The sequence below is a fragment of the Desmodus rotundus genome, chromosome 5 (assembly GCF_022682495.2).
Source record: "Desmodus rotundus isolate HL8 chromosome 5, HLdesRot8A.1, whole genome shotgun sequence".
Classification (NCBI taxonomy): domain Eukaryota; kingdom Metazoa; phylum Chordata; class Mammalia; order Chiroptera; family Phyllostomidae; genus Desmodus; species Desmodus rotundus.
The window spans coordinates 3,586,998-3,601,802 of NC_071391.1; the positions used below are offsets into that span (position 1 = coordinate 3,586,998).

At 57.4% G+C, this 14,805-nt stretch overlaps 1 protein-coding gene and 1 non-coding gene across 2 annotated transcripts in view; one reads left to right on the plus strand and one right to left on the minus strand.

The window, feature by feature from the left end:
* The first annotated feature begins 320 nt into the window (after positions 1–320).
* On the plus strand, positions 321–393 carry TRNAA-AGC (transfer RNA alanine (anticodon AGC)). Its single transcript has one exon. It is a non-coding gene; the product is annotated as a tRNA-Ala (tRNA).
* A 3,573-nt stretch (positions 394–3,966) lies between these two features.
* Positions 3,967–14,805, minus strand: part of LRP5 (LDL receptor related protein 5) — a 91,506-nt gene continuing 80,667 nt past the window's right edge. Inside the window, exons 19-23 of the mRNA XM_053923929.1 lie at positions 13,405–13,515; positions 12,086–12,322; positions 10,944–11,083; positions 6,260–6,357; positions 3,967–4,434 (exon numbers count right to left, since the gene is read on the minus strand). Coding sequence (XP_053779904.1) covers positions 4,173–4,434; positions 6,260–6,357; positions 10,944–11,083; positions 12,086–12,322; positions 13,405–13,515 — 848 coding nt within the window. The 3' untranslated portion in view covers positions 3,967–4,172. The remainder of the gene's footprint in view (positions 4,435–6,259; positions 6,358–10,943; positions 11,084–12,085; positions 12,323–13,404; positions 13,516–14,805) is intronic.

Sequence of the window (14,805 nt, forward strand, 5' to 3'; positions counted from 1 at the left end):
CCCATGGACTTGACAGATACGGAACCTCTAGGACCCCTGAGTGTGGTGAAACAAATCAGAAGCCAGGAGAAACCTGGCTGGGTCCCCCTACGCCGTAGCAACAGCAGGGCCTCCCCTTGATGGACGTGTCTGGCGACCAATCCGATAGCCCATGCTTTTTAAAACTCAATTGAGCCACACCAATCATGGCCGTGGAGCTGGGAGCTGCAAGGGGACCAATAGAGTAGAGAGAACAGCGGGCGGGCGGGTCGAACGGTTTGGAGGAAACCGGTGATGACGCGAGCCACAATGTGTGCCGGCAGCGGAAGTTACCCGGAGTTGGGGAATTAGCTCAAATGGTAGAGCGCTCGCTTAGCATGCGAGAGGTAGCGGGATCGATGCCCGCATTCTCCATGTTTAAATTTTATAAACAGTGGTAGTGTGGTTTGCACGTGCTGGTCACTTAAGGAGAAGAAGGTACTACCAGGAGTTGGGGTATATATAGGTAAGGTGCCAAGTTCCCCTGACTGTACGCTCAGCCCAGTGTTCAGAGGAGAAATATGGGGAGAAGGCTCTCCATTTTGTCTTGAAGAAGGATATACCCGCGATCTTCTTCCGAAAGCCGTGCCACGAAGGAGTAGCCCACCTTGTGCACTTACTAATAACTTGCCTTCTTCCTAAAAGAACAAGAGAGTGACATTTGGCAGGGAAGGGCTGAGAAGGACAATGGTAGCGCCCCGTGAAACCGAGCTGGAGTTCAGCGAACGCCCTACCACGCACACACGAGTGTGCGCGCGGTGCAGCGGAGGCACGGGCTGGGGGTGCTCTCCATTCGTGGGCAGCCCTCTAGTGCGCTTCTGCTGTGTCCAGCCTGCAGGGATGCGCGGTTCACGCTCAGTGGGGCACGTCAGTTACTACCTGTAACACCAGGTAGTGGTAAGTAAAACAGGCTGCAGAGTAGAGGGGTTCCTTCCTGAGCAGGTGGCATTTCAACCCACCAACAGAGAGGAGGAGGACAGAGCAGCAGGTTGCTGGGTCCACGTGGCTGGGAGACAGACCTGGGGCCCCGAGGTGGGTTGTGGTGGGAGAGGGGCATGGCAGGGAGAGGAGGTGGCAGGGGTGATGGGTGGTGTAGGGCTTTGAGGACAAGAGGAGGAACTTGGGGCTTCTGCTCCGACAGTGAGGGCCGGAAGAGCTTCTGGGTAGAGAAGGGCGCGTTCGGAACTGGCGGTGCTTTAGACAGGACGGTTTGAGCCAGAATAGCACAGGATCAGAGGGTCAAGCCCAGGGCCTGGACCTGGGGGGGCGTGGCCGTGAAGGGAACGCTGGGAGAGGAGTTGGTGCCTGAGAGGGAGGCTGGTTGTGGGCGGGAGGGGGCAGTCAGGTTACCTCCTGGGTAACCGGGCAGGGCCCAGCTACCCACCGATTTCCTTATTCATTCATTTTCAAAGAACTTGCCAGCACCTGCTTCAGGTTCCTCCATCCCAGCCTCTGAGATGGGTCACAGGACCATGTGCACTATAATTAAATAAAGTAATGTAGTATCTCGCCCAACCTAAGTGGGCCCTTGAAGTCTCCAATTATTTAACTCCTAACCCAGTAATTCTTACCCTTTTTCATCTCGTGGCACACATAAACCAAGTACTAAAATTCTGCGGTACACCAAAAAATGTATTTTTTCCAGTCTGACAAAAAAAAAAAAGGTATGATTTTGATTCACTCCCACCAGACAACTATTGTTGTGTTGGTTTTTGTCATTTTTTTATTTGACAATCTAAAGGGAAAGAAGCCAGTGCTTGTGACTAAATAGTCAGGTATTGCCTGATTTAATAATTCATGCAGCACGCTGGTTGAAAATTGCTGTCCTAACCTAATCCAGAGGGTTGAAATCAGGCGAACTTCCTGGAGGATGAGGCACCTGAGCTCAGCCAATCACCTGAGGGCCATGGGGCTGTAAGGAGGAGAGCGACTTTGAAGCCCTGCATTGGCCTCACCATTGAAGAGTTTCTAAATTTCACAGATCACCACCTTCCCCTTTTTCTCCCTAATCCTTTTGTGATGTAATTTTTAATGTTTAAATTTTCAACCCATGTAGACTTTTTAAAAATTAATATAAATAATTTCACACATATTCAGCTGTATAGAGAAACATAATGAATGCCCAGGGGTGCCAGCTATTATTACTCCTTAACTTTGGGAACAGACTAAATGGCTGGATGGACAGAAGAACAGAGCAGGTATGCTCCCAAGGGCAGCCTGATGCATGAGTGAAAGGCAGGAGAGTGAAGTGAGGGTCTCCTAAGGGACCCCCATAATGCAGCCGCTGCTTCTGGGTCAGCAAAAGTGCTCTCTGCCCCTGCTTGGCAGCCCAGGTTGAGACTGGTGCTTTACTTTGCACCTGGGGGCACGTGACCCAACCTGGAAGAACAGGAATTCTGAGCACCTGGGAGCCACCTGCCCCTTCCCTGCAGGCAGCCCTGTAGGGCAGGGAACACCACCTTGAGCTGAGACTCTGGGGCACCATCTAGCTCTGCTGGTCCTTAGTGGTATGACCTTGACCAGGTGTGTCACCTCTGAGTTTTAACAGGTCCCAGGCCCATTTACCAAGGACCTGCTACTTGCCAGGCAGACTGGGCGGGTACTCTTCACAGACATTATCTCCTGGAAGACTTCCAACAGCCCAAAGGGTGGGTGACAGCACCTTCCTTAACAGATGGGGCCAGCTGGCCCTCCCAGACACAGACCTGACGCCTCCCATCGGCAAAGGGGCCGTGAGCGTGTCCCCACCAGCTGGCTCAGGTGGCCCTGGGTCTGCCTCAGCCCTGGCCTCATGATCACTGCTGCTTTGCACTGATGGGTGGCAGGTCTCCCTGTCCCTTGCATCTGCTTTTGGTCCCAGGGGCAAGAGCATCAGCAATCAGGGGCCAGGGGAGGTGACTCCCAAAGGTCTGTCCCCAGAACCAGGCCTGGCAGGCTTGTACTTTGAGGTTCCCAGCTATGTCCCCTGGCCAAACAGTCTTGGATTCCTAAGGGCCATTGCCTTCCCACCCCCTCAGTGCCTGCACTACAGGATCTAGTGTGTTCTGGGGCCTCCTATGCTGAAGGCTATCCAGCCGCTGGTGGACTCCCCCCGGCTCAGCTGTCCCCTCCGTATTCCAGGCCCTGGGGGTAAGGGTGCCACAACGCTCAGCGTCCTGTTGGAAGGCCCTCCTTCCAGATGTCTGCTTTGACTCTCCAATGGAGTGTGTGCCCAGCACTATGCATCGGGGTCCTCCCACCAGAGACAGGCCCTTTCTGGCTTCCTCCCTCCCCTCCGAATGTGGCCATCGCTGCCTGGCCCCGGGAGAATGGCCCAGCTTCATCGTGACACACCATTACTTGCTGACTTGTCTGTCTCTTGGCACAGCCTGGGGACTCCCAGAGGCTTGACAGTCTCCTCTACCGCCACCCGGGTGAGCACGTGGCAGGCCTCCGGCAGCGCTTGCTGACTGCCTATGTGAAGGCTGGGCAGCAGGGGCCAGGGCAGGCTGGGGCCTCCCTTCCCAGGCGCGAGTGTGGCCCTGTGGCCGCATCCACCACCCACGCCCACGTAGACGGCAGGGCCAGGAGGGGCCCCTGGTCTGCAGCGGTCTTGATGGGCACAGCAGCCTGGACTGGCCAACACAGAAGTCAGACGGCGGCAGAGACTGGCCAAACCCAGCCATTTAATCTGCAAACCCTAGTGCAGAATTAAAACACAGGGCCTCTTTCTCGAAAGTTATTTCTAACTTCAGGATGACAACAGCAAGAGACAAAATCAAGCATGGGGCCCTTCGAGACTCCACAAACCAGGCGCCCTGGCGCTGGCCCTGCGTGCGGGCCTCTGCCTTCCCTGCAGGAGCCCGATGGGGAGAGACGCTGACAGCTGTCCAGGGGAGGGCCAGAGGTCGGCGTTCACAACATGGGCCCGCTCAACTCCGACGCACACATGGCACGAAAGAATGGCAGTGATGTTTAAAAAAATTAGGTTTATAAATATTTTCTCCACTGTACAAAGTTTTCCCAGCCCTGCCCACCCATCACTGTTCACATTTCTCATGTTTTTAAAATCCCAACTATATTTATTTTTTTAAATCATAAAATATATTTTTTTCTTTGTTCATATTTAAAACTATTTACAGGGGCACAGAGAGGCCAGGGCGGCCTGGCCGAGGTCAGGACGAGTCGGTGCAGGGGGACGGCGGGGGCGGGAAGAGGTGGAAATAGCTCCTCTCCGTGGCGGGCGAAGGCGGGCAGCTGTCCTCCGCGGACAGGTACTGGCTGTGGGGCGTGGGCGGGGGCGGGTAGGGGTCCGAGTCTGAGTTCAAATCCAGGTAGTACTTGCTGGCCTTCCAGCGGCTGGCGCTGTAGTCGCTGTCACACACATCTGTGCTGCAAGGCGTGGTCGGGGGCACCATGCCACGGATGATGTAGGGCCTGGAGGCGACAAAGACGGGAGTGGCACCTGCCTTGGGGAGGTCCCGATGCACATCCATTGGATGGGCACAGGGGTCCCCCAGTTGTGTAGCCTCTGCACCCCAATAGCCCCACCTGAAGCAGGCATGCCTCCACCTACCCTGCAGGGCTGCCAAGCACTGCAGCCCCAGGCCAAGGTCGCCTCTACAGAAAAGGAGGCCTCCAGAGCCTACCTGGTTGACCTTGGGCAACTTAACCTCTCTGACCTTGGCGAGGATGAAGTGGCACCCATTTTGAAAACAGCTTCTGAGGGTTACATAAAATTCTGCACAGGAAGTGCTAGAAACTGTGCCTGATGCCAGAAAGTGCTCGGCAGCCATTCCCCCCTTACATAATTTCTGTCAGTCTGGCCTGGAATGGTCCCATCTTGAGTTAAAGCCACCTGACCCTGCAGGTATCACCTCCCAGACACCTCCTGCACCCTGAAATACTGCATGGGGCTGCTGCACGGCCTGAGTCTGGGGTTGGGATTGTGGTGTGTTTATAGGCCCCAGGCCATAGGGGGGCTCCCCGTGGGCAGGAAGGTGGGGCCAGCGAGAGGTACCTAGTGCTGAGGAAAGTGCAGCAGGGGGATCCATCTCATGGGAGCCCAAGAGCAGGAAGGGTCCCGACAGTAGGAAGGGAAGAGGTACAGAAGGTGGCAGCTACATCAGGACAGAACGCACAAAGCATGAGGGCCAGAGACTGAGGGGCCTGGCTTGGCTGGTGAGGATGTGACAGCCCTGGGGATAGCAGCTGATGAGGCTGCTGGGGACAGACCCTGATGATGGGGTACTGGGGAGCTGCTGCCCACCCCCACCCCCAGCCCTGCAAAGACCAGTCAAGGGTGGGCCTCTCCCTAGGCTGCACTGCTCTCTGCCTGCCTGGAGTTCCCGAAATGGCCACTAGATGGCAGGTGAGTCCTCACTGAGTCTCCATGGTGCCAGGCAACTCAGTACAGGATGAGGGGCCTGGACCTCTCCACCTGGGTGGTCCAAGAATGTGCCAGAGCCCTGATCTCTACATAGGGGACCCACTCACCCCCACCCCCCACAAACACCACACCAAGTGGCTCACTTGGGGGTAAGGGGCCCAGGGTACCTGGGGGGTGAGGTGAGCCCTGCTGGCTGAGACTACCTGGCAGAAGTTCAGGAGGTTAACCCCACCACACCCACCCCAGGCTGTGGCCAGGCCCTGGACACAGACCAGCCCACTGGATCCCACTTCTCCTCAGTGTTCCCAAGAGCCCTCTTCCCACCCAGGAAGGTGGAGTCTGTGACCCTAATGCAGACAACTTGGGCAGGGGACGGTGATGGTGGGAGGCTGTAGGCCTGCAGGTTTCTCAGGCTCAAACAGGCCCTTGTAGGGAGGAAGGAGAAAGGACACACTGTCAAGGGCATGCACGGCAGGCACCACACGAGCACTCAAGTGGATTTGGATGTGATCCCCGGTGTCACTGCCAGGGTCCCACAGCCGGCCCCTGGAGCCGGACCCCTGGCTGGCCACATTGGTCTCTCCATGTGGCGGGGCCCAGCCATGCCTGGGTGGGACTGGGGGCGCCCCTCCAGGCCTCATCTGCCTGAGCTGCTCAGAACAGGGGACCCACTGGGTGTGTGGCCTCAGCACACAGGCCCGGTCCTCTGGCGTGGGGCAGCCCAGTGAGGGCGAGGAGAGCCCGGGGAGGCAGCGCCCTGGACCCCTGTCCTAGGAAATGGGGAGAGGACCCCCCCACCACAGGCTGGTCTGCAGGCCCAGCCGCCAGCCCCGGCCCAGCCCTGGCCTGCCAGGGCTAGCAGGGACGTCGTACCTGTAGGGTCCGGCAGGGGCGGGAATGTTTGGCGAGTAGAACATGTCCATGTTGTACAGGGACGGGTCCGTGGCAGGGGACGGCGGCGGGTTCAGGATCTGAGGAGAGCAAAGCAGGGGTCACAGAGGCCTGACACGTGCAGCCCTGTGGTCCTGCCACCCACCTGCCCTGGCTTCCTCCCAGAGCAGGGGGTGTGGGCCCCCCTGGGGCCGACCGGGCTCAGTGGGCCCACACCTCCCAGGCCCCCTTGTCTGGTGAGGGACTTCAGCTGTCTGGTAGTCAGTTTTCTGTGTCTCAAAGCTGTCCCGACACTTGGGGAGTCACCTACAAGGAGTGGCCAGGCCCTTCCCCTGACCTTCAGGAAGCGGCAGGGGCCCCTGGTCCTTATTCTGGGGAGGGTCCTTCTCAGCCCATAAGCCACCCTGGGGATTCCTCAGGATTTGACCTCAAAGTTGGGAGGGCACAATAAGGTGGGGAGGGGGCTCCAGAGAGGGGAGCAGGCTCCTAGCAGGGAAGCCCAGTGGAAAGGGCCTCCAGCAGCTACCCTGTACCTGACGCCTGTGGGGTCCTCTTTGGACATCTGCCCATAAACTTGACTGGAACTGGTTTCTCTTCACTTCCTCCTCCAAGGGGAGCTTCGGGGTTCTACCCAAAACCCCACCCTCTGCTGGTTATCACTGCTACTTCCCCGGGGGCAGTGGGAGGGGCAAGGTGGGGGGGGGTGGAGGTCTGGGCACATTTCTAGCAAGTTCCACAGGTGCAGCACATCAGTGCCTCCTCAGCCCCAGGGGCTCTTCCTGGGTGCTGTCAGCACATCTGCTTTCCCTGTGTCCTGTGTAGTTCCCTTCACCTCTCACAGGCCAGTCCCCTGGGACCCCGACCCCTGCTAGTAAGTCTGTGTATTGGGCTTTCCCTGTTCAGATCACCACGTGAACCTGAGCTGACCAAGGCCACCTGGCAGCCACTGGCACAGAAACTATCAGCAGCTGCCTACCCGCTCGATTCATCTAATGCCATCCCCCAGTTTCAGTATAAAATATGAAGGCTTCAGAACATGGAAAGAATTCTTTTTTAAATGATCAGAGGAGGGAAAGCCTTTCTGAGCATAACCAAAAAAAAAGTACACGCCCATAAAAGAAAAGATTGATCATTTCATTGTATGAATGGCAAACACACCATTACCCAAGTCAAAGACAAAAATCTAGGGGGGATATGTTCAATACATGTCTCAGGGAATAGGCTAATTTTCTCATCTCTACATCTCTATGCATGTATATGGAGAGCTTATAAATGCATAAGAAAAATACCAAAACCCAGAATATAAAGGACAGAAAGACTCTTCTGAGAAAATAAAACTGCAAAGGTAAACAAACACCCCAAAAGATGTTCAATATCCCTTGTCATGAAAGAAATACCACGGCCACACCGCCATACCATTTCTACCCTAGAGACATGTGGAGAGTGTGTTTCAGAGGGCTGCGGGGAGAGGGACTGTCCCCTCGGGAGGGCCAGAGTGGTCAAGGTGACCGAGGCTCGGGCTCTGCAGCCTACTCATTCTTCCCGCTGCCTGGGGAGTCTTCCGCAGTAGCCCTGGAGACCCCAACGCCAGACCCCAAGGAGTGACCCAGGCTGGTGCTTCTCACTCAGTTCTCAGCCTCGTTGCAAAGTGGGGTGATGACAGCGCCTCCTTCTGGAGCATGTGGAGAAGGCACTGGTCAGCCGGGCGGTCCCCAGTGCGCGGTCACCAGCTTTACTTCTGGTCAGCAGCGGAAAGCAGGGCTGGGGGAGGAGCTCTCACTGCCCTCAGATTCCCTCGTCTGGGTCACAAAAAGTGCGTATGAAACCACTCTGCACGAGGGTAGAAACTAGAGCGGTGGACACAAGGCCTTAGATGTCCAAACCCACAGAATGTACACCACCAAGCGTGAAGCCAGTGTCATCTGCGGACTTGGGGTGACAATGAGGTGTCCATGCAGGGGCATCCACTGTAACAAGTGTCCCACTCTAGGGGGGATACTGGCGATGAGGGAGGCTGTGCAGGTTGGGCAGCAGGGGTATATGAGAAATCTGTACCCTCCTCTCAACTTTGCAATTTTAGCTAAGATTTCTCTGAAAAATAAAGTCTTTAAACATGAAGGACAGGCCCTGGCTGGTGTGGCTCAGTGGATTGAGCACCAGCCTGCGAACCAAGGGGTTGCCGGTTCGATTCCCAGTCAGGGCACATGTCTGGCTTACGGGCTAGGTCCCTAGTGGGGGGCACGTGAGAGGTACCCACACATTGGTGTTTCTCTCCCTCCTTTCCCCTCAGTCTAAAAACAAATAAAATCTTTAAAACAAACAAACAAAACAAAACAAAAAAAGGGCATATGCAAAACTGGTGAAATCTCACCAGTAAGGTGAAAGGATATTGTATCGCCCTGACTGGCGTGGCTCAGCTGGTTGGGCATCATTCCGCAAAGCAAAAGATGGCAGGTTCGATCCCCGGTCAGGGGCTATGGCTGGGTTGCGGGTTTAGTCCTCGCTCAGGGTGTGTATGAGAAGCGACTGATTGATATTTCCCTCTCACATCAATGTTTCTCTCCCCTTCTTTCTCCATACCTTCCCCTCTCTAAATAAAACTAAATAAAATCTTTAAAACCAGAAAGGATATTGCATTGATGTCCTGATTCCCTGATTCTGATATTGTACTATTGGGAGGTGCGGCCTCCCAGGAGGCGATTAGGTCAGGAGGGTGGAGGCCACACGAATGGGGTTAGTGCCCTCATAGGAAGAGACCCCAGGGAGCTCCGCGGCCCCTCCTACCACACGAGGAGAAGGCAGCCATCTGGGACCCAGCCCTTGGCCCTCGCCAGACGCCAGGCCCGCCAGCACCTTCCAGTATCCACAACCGCTGCTGCTGTCCAGGTCACCGAATGGATGGTAGTTTGGTGACAGCAGCGTGAACAGACTGAGACAAGAGTCATGCAAAGATGTCACCACTGGGAAAACTGATGAAGGGTCGACAGGACCCGGTACTGTTTCTTACAGCTGCAGGTAAGTGTACACTTATCTCAAACTAGGAAGTGAAAAAAACAAAAAACGAAAACCTCTTCGCTGGGAAACTGAAGTCCACACCCTCGCATACTTGCGAATGTGCAGATGCCCCCAGTGGGACGCAGAGCACCCCCAGGGGCTCCTGCTCGCGGCGGGGGTGCGCTCCGCTGTGCCTCTTGAATTCCGGGCCGTGAGCGAGTCTGACTGATGCGAAATCATGTCGCTGATCTAAACATAGCTGGCTCCACGCAGGGTTCTTTTTGGGGTGATGAAAATGTTCTAAAATTAACTGCGGTGATGGCTGCATGTGCCTGTGAGTATGCTGAAACCCACTGAACTGCAGTTTAAATGGGTGAATTGTACGGGACGTGAATTATACCAATAAAAACACGTTGGCTGGTCAGTGTCATCTCTTGCTGCCTAAGAAGACCCCCCAGCTCCCAGCAGAGCCTGGGGACAGAAAAGGCAGCGTCCTGGGCCTCCTGGCATCTGCACCGGAGACCGCTTCCTGGCACACAGGTTTCTGGGGCCCTGGCTGGTTCCGTGGGGTACGCGAGAGTCCGAGAGCAGGGAGGGCAAGAGGAACAGTGGAGAGTATTCTAAACTCTTGGCTTCTGGGTCCTCACTTCCTCTGCCCTAAAATGTAATCGGGTCCTGGAGCCCCCAGGACACTCAGTCCCCGTCCTGCGAACCCGAGATAACAACCTCTGCGGCCTGTCCCCTCCCCTTCCCGAGCCAGGTTCGATAAGGAGGGGTCAACACCCTGGACCTGGGGGACCCCCACAAGGGCAGGAAGGCCCAGCCCTGGCAGGTGGGGCTTGCTGGAAGCCCCAGAGAAAGCTCAAGGGGCTGCCTTCTCCTTAGGAGAGCATACAGTCCCAGAAAGTCAGGTTTCCAAGAATTAAAAACATCGAACCACGTCAAGCCGGACTCCAATGTTTATACATACACATGTTCACCTCCGTGAGCCGAGCCGTGCTCTTGGAAACAGGGGTCCCCCGCCAACCTCAGGGAGAGGGTGCCCACGTGAGTGGGGGGGTGGTCAGACACTGGGGGCTTCAGTGCTTCACCCTCTGTACAGTCGTGGTCTCTGGAGTGTGGCTAGCTACAGCCAGCCCTTCACCGCACTGGGGCTGCCAGCAGCTCCGAGGAGCATTTCAGCTGCAAAAGTCACCCCATGAGTGCCTGCCTTCGAAAACTATCCAGCTATTTTCTGGGAACCAGCAAGACCTTGGCAGGAAAGCAGGGTGTTCCTGGTGCACACGGAGGAGGGGCTCGCACACACACACCTCAGCACCCTGTCCAGACAGACCTGCGGACAGCGGGCCGGTGCGGGACACAGATGGCCGCCTGGACACAGGAATGCCCAACAGCAACCAAGGAGGTGGGATGACGGGTGAGGCTTCCGCTCTCTGGGTTTGCGTGTGGCTTCCAAATCCCTCACACTAAACAAGGAGCGCCCTTTTCTAAATTACAAACACTAAAGAGAAACACGATGGGGCTTGGAGAGGAGGGGGGCCAGTTCTCCCACCCTTCTCTGCAGTGGGACAGCTAATAATTCTAGAAAGGCTGAGGTCACAAGAAGTGTCCCCTGGCCAGCCATTGCTGATGGGCACCCCGGCGAGCCAGGCCTCCTCCCGCCCCCACTCACCGGTGGGTACAGCGTGGCCTTGGTGCTGGATGAGCTGCTGGACGAGGCCCCAGTGACGTGGTTCCGGTCGTAGAGGGGCACCCCACCCCGGCCCCCCATCAGGCTCACGGAGCTCATCATGGACTTGCCGCATGAGATGCCTGCAGGGGGAGGCGACAAGGCAGGTAAGGGCCGGGGCGCCCCACAGACACAGCGCGCCCTCCATGGCTCCTGCCACCCAGGAGACCCAGGTTCTGGTGAGTAGGTCCATCTCCCCCAGGCCCACTGCCCACCACCAGTGTGAGCCTCCTCTGTAAAACGGGGAGACCCAGAGCGCCTCCCCAAGGGGCCACTATGGGCCACGGGAGTGAACTCAGAGGGTCTCAGCACAGGGTCAGCTGGCACAGAGAGGGCCCTCTCCTCTGGGCATGGCTGCAACAGCGACCATGCCCTGCCTCAGGCCTCCCAGGGCTGTGGGGACCCCTGACGACCCCACTCCCCCAAGGAGAATCGGGTCTCGTCCACACACAGATGTCAGGGTCCCAGAGGGCTGGCCCTGGGCAGGGGGACAGGACAGGAGAGGGACCCAGGGCTGGGCAGGCACTGGGGAATCCCCAAGATGGCCCTGGAGATGACCTCAGCAACCCCCTCAGGGCTAAGCACCGACTGACCCCACCTCCTAGGACACACTGTGATGTGAACCGTGCGGTTCAGCCTGGCGGGGCCACCTGGGGATCTAGCCACGTGGCCCCCCGGCTCCTGCTCTCGTTGGACCACACCTCGAGGTCGTTTTAACTGTGTGGCCACGGCCCAAGCTGCACTCAGGACAAAACCCTCCTTACACACCCACTGACTCCTCTGAGTCTAGAGAGCCCAGCTGCCCCCACAACAGGATGCAAGACGTATCCCACGAGAATGCTGAAGGTCAAATCCAAAGAGGTGTCCCCACACCCCCACGGCCACAGGACAGGTCGTAGCACTGCCATCTCTGTGTTGAAAGGACTCTGAGGCCAAATTCCAGCTCAGCAGGAGCCAAAGTGCTAGGATCGGCTAGTGATGTCTGCTGTGTGCACGGCACGGGAGGTGGTCGCAGCGTCCGCGATGCTGCCTGGACTACTCTCCCCACCGCTGCCCAGGGCCCCTGCTCATCTCAGGCTGCTTACCTGTGAAGGGACCATGTTGTGAGGTGCCGGGAGCTATGAAATTGAGGGGCACGTGGGGGGTCCCACTGACGTACTCATGCGGGAAGGGCCCGCTGGCCCCTGTGTAGCGCTGACACACCACACGCTGGCAGACAAAGTAGACCCCGCCCATGACAAAGAGCGAGAGGATGATGCCGATGACGGGCCCGATGGCACTGCTGTGGGCCGGGGGCTCGTCCAAGAATGGCTTGGTGATTTCTGCCAGAGCACAGGCAGGAAGAGGTGGTCAACGTTAGCTGCAAAGGACCAGGCTCCCCTGTGGGGAGATCCGTGTGCCCTAGAGGAGCTGGTTCTGCCCGGGCCCAGCACCCACTGACGGAGGCGCTGGGGTGCTGGGGCCAGGGAGCCAAGCTAACGTCAGTCCCACCAACCCACTGCCCCCTGGCCTGCCTGGAGCGCCCTCCTCTTCCTCCTGCTGCTCTGTTTGGCTAAGCTCTACCTACACCCCAACGGCCCCTCAGCAATGACTCCCCCACAGCAGCCTATTCATCCCCCTTTTTCCAGGGTTTTCTGTGGCAGCTAGAAATGTATACACAGTTGCTCCTATGAGTCATGAGCTGGGCCAGGAGGCCAGTGGGGCTGGTTACGAGGACTGACCACCAGGCAGTAGACGTAGGGCAGGCAGACAAAGCCCCGTGTCTCCCAGCCCATCTAGCAATGGAATTCACCCACGCAGAGGGGCTGGGCTAACAGGTGCCCCAGGGGCCCAGGGCCTTCCTCAGAGCCACACAGAAATCCTGGGTGTGGCCACTGTGAGGGGCAGAGTACGGCCAGGCCTGGACTTAGGGGGCTCAGCCCAGCCCGCAAAGCCAGGAGCCAGCTTGGGGCTGCACAGGGGCATCCAATGGGTCCAGCTGGGAATCCTGTGCATGGGACTGCTGGGTCAGGGGGTGCTCCTTGGGCTTGGTCCGCTATCAAAGCCACCAGGGCCTGGGAAGGCTGTCTGTGATTCAGACAGGATGGAAACTCAGCTCTAGACTCAGCTTGGACACAGCCTGGCAAGGGTGATTTTGCTGCCTGACAGCTGCTGCTGGGCAAGGTCCCTGGGCAGAAGCTGGAATGCCCTATAGCTGACAGTCTCCCTTTCCCCCTCCCAGCTCAGCTTCCCAGCTTCCACCACCTCCAAGAAGCCTTCCCTGCCTGCCACCAAGGCCAAGTACTCCCAACCTCCTAGCCTCCTTGAGCACAGCCCCAAAGTAGTTTCCTCCCTCTAGACCTCACACCCCTGGGGCCGGACCTCGGCACCAGGGAGACCCTGCCCTCTGTGGGAAGCCACTCACCGCACATGAGCTCGTCAGAGCCGTCGATACAGTCAGGGAAGGAATCACACTGCTGCTTGATGAGGATGCACTGGCCGCTGGCGCACCGGAACTGGTTGGGCAGGCAGACGGCTGCAAGGAAGGGAGTAGGCACTGAGAAAAGTCCAAGGGCAAGACAGCTCCCTGCCCCGCCACCCTGGACCCAACAACAAAGGTCTGGGTTCCAAATTCAGAGCAGAAAATGGGGCCCTTGCTAGCACCGGGTCAGGGGGAGGCAATCCAGCATGCACACTCCCCTCGACGACCCCTGTTCCAAGGCCTCTGCAATGCTGGCATCAGGACTAGCAAGGAAGACACCCTGAGGACCCCCCGGAGGTACTGATCAGGCTCCTATCACAGGGCAGGCCCCAAACAGCAAAGGGACTAACCCAGCCCCTGCCCCAAGGCTCTCCCAGGTTACAGGAGGTGCCAGCTAACTAGAGGATCACCCATGAGAAGCCTTGGCTCCCTAAACAGGGCAGGGTAGGGGATAGGTGGGATCTCAGCAGAGCTCAACTGTGAAGGCAAAGGCATCCCACACAAGTGACCAGCGCCGCTCACAGCCTTTTGGGGTGGGAGGAAGAGAAAGGCTGGTACTGGTGGCTGCCGCCGCCTCCTTTCCTGCTCCCAAATGCTGTCCTGGAAGGAGCGAGGGCCCCAGCAGGGAGGCCGCTGCCCAGGGGCTCAGCCATCAGGCATATACTTGCTATCTAAGCTCCCGCCGGCCCCCAAACCCAGATGCCCCGCTGCTCTGGGAACTGGAGACAAGAAGTCCCTGTTCTCAAAATAGGTGGGACGATTTGGAAGGTTTTGGAAACAGCCGGTGGAGCCCAGAGCCTACACGAGGGCCTGCTGCACGAGCACCAGCAGCAACATTCACAGTGGGAGGTGCGAGGGGAGAGTATCTATTTAGGCTCTGTGGGCCACTGGTCTCTACGGTTAACTGCTCGATCCCGCTGTCTTTGCATACGACAGAAAGGAATGAGGCTGCCTGTGTTCCCATCAAACTTTATTTACCAAAATAGGCGGTGGTCAGCATTTAGCCAGCAGGCCAGTTTACCAATCCCTGGTCTACAGCCTCCACTAAGTCCTCAAAGGGTCCCTTAGCTGGAAAGACTTAACGACTGTGACTCTATAGAAATGTCTGGTGAAATGACCCCTCCCCCGCCCTGCCTTCGTCTTCCACAAAGTCGCCGCTCATCACGAACAGGGCTGGCAGGCAGTGACCAGACAGCACCTGAATTATCTAAGCACAGGCCCCGGCAACTCTGCGGGAAGGCAGTGAGAGGGACCCATGGAGAGCTCAGCGGCAGTCACGGGGGGCCGTGCTGCTAACTACCCGTGACGGGAACTGCCGAGCAGGCCATTTATAAAAGGAAGACT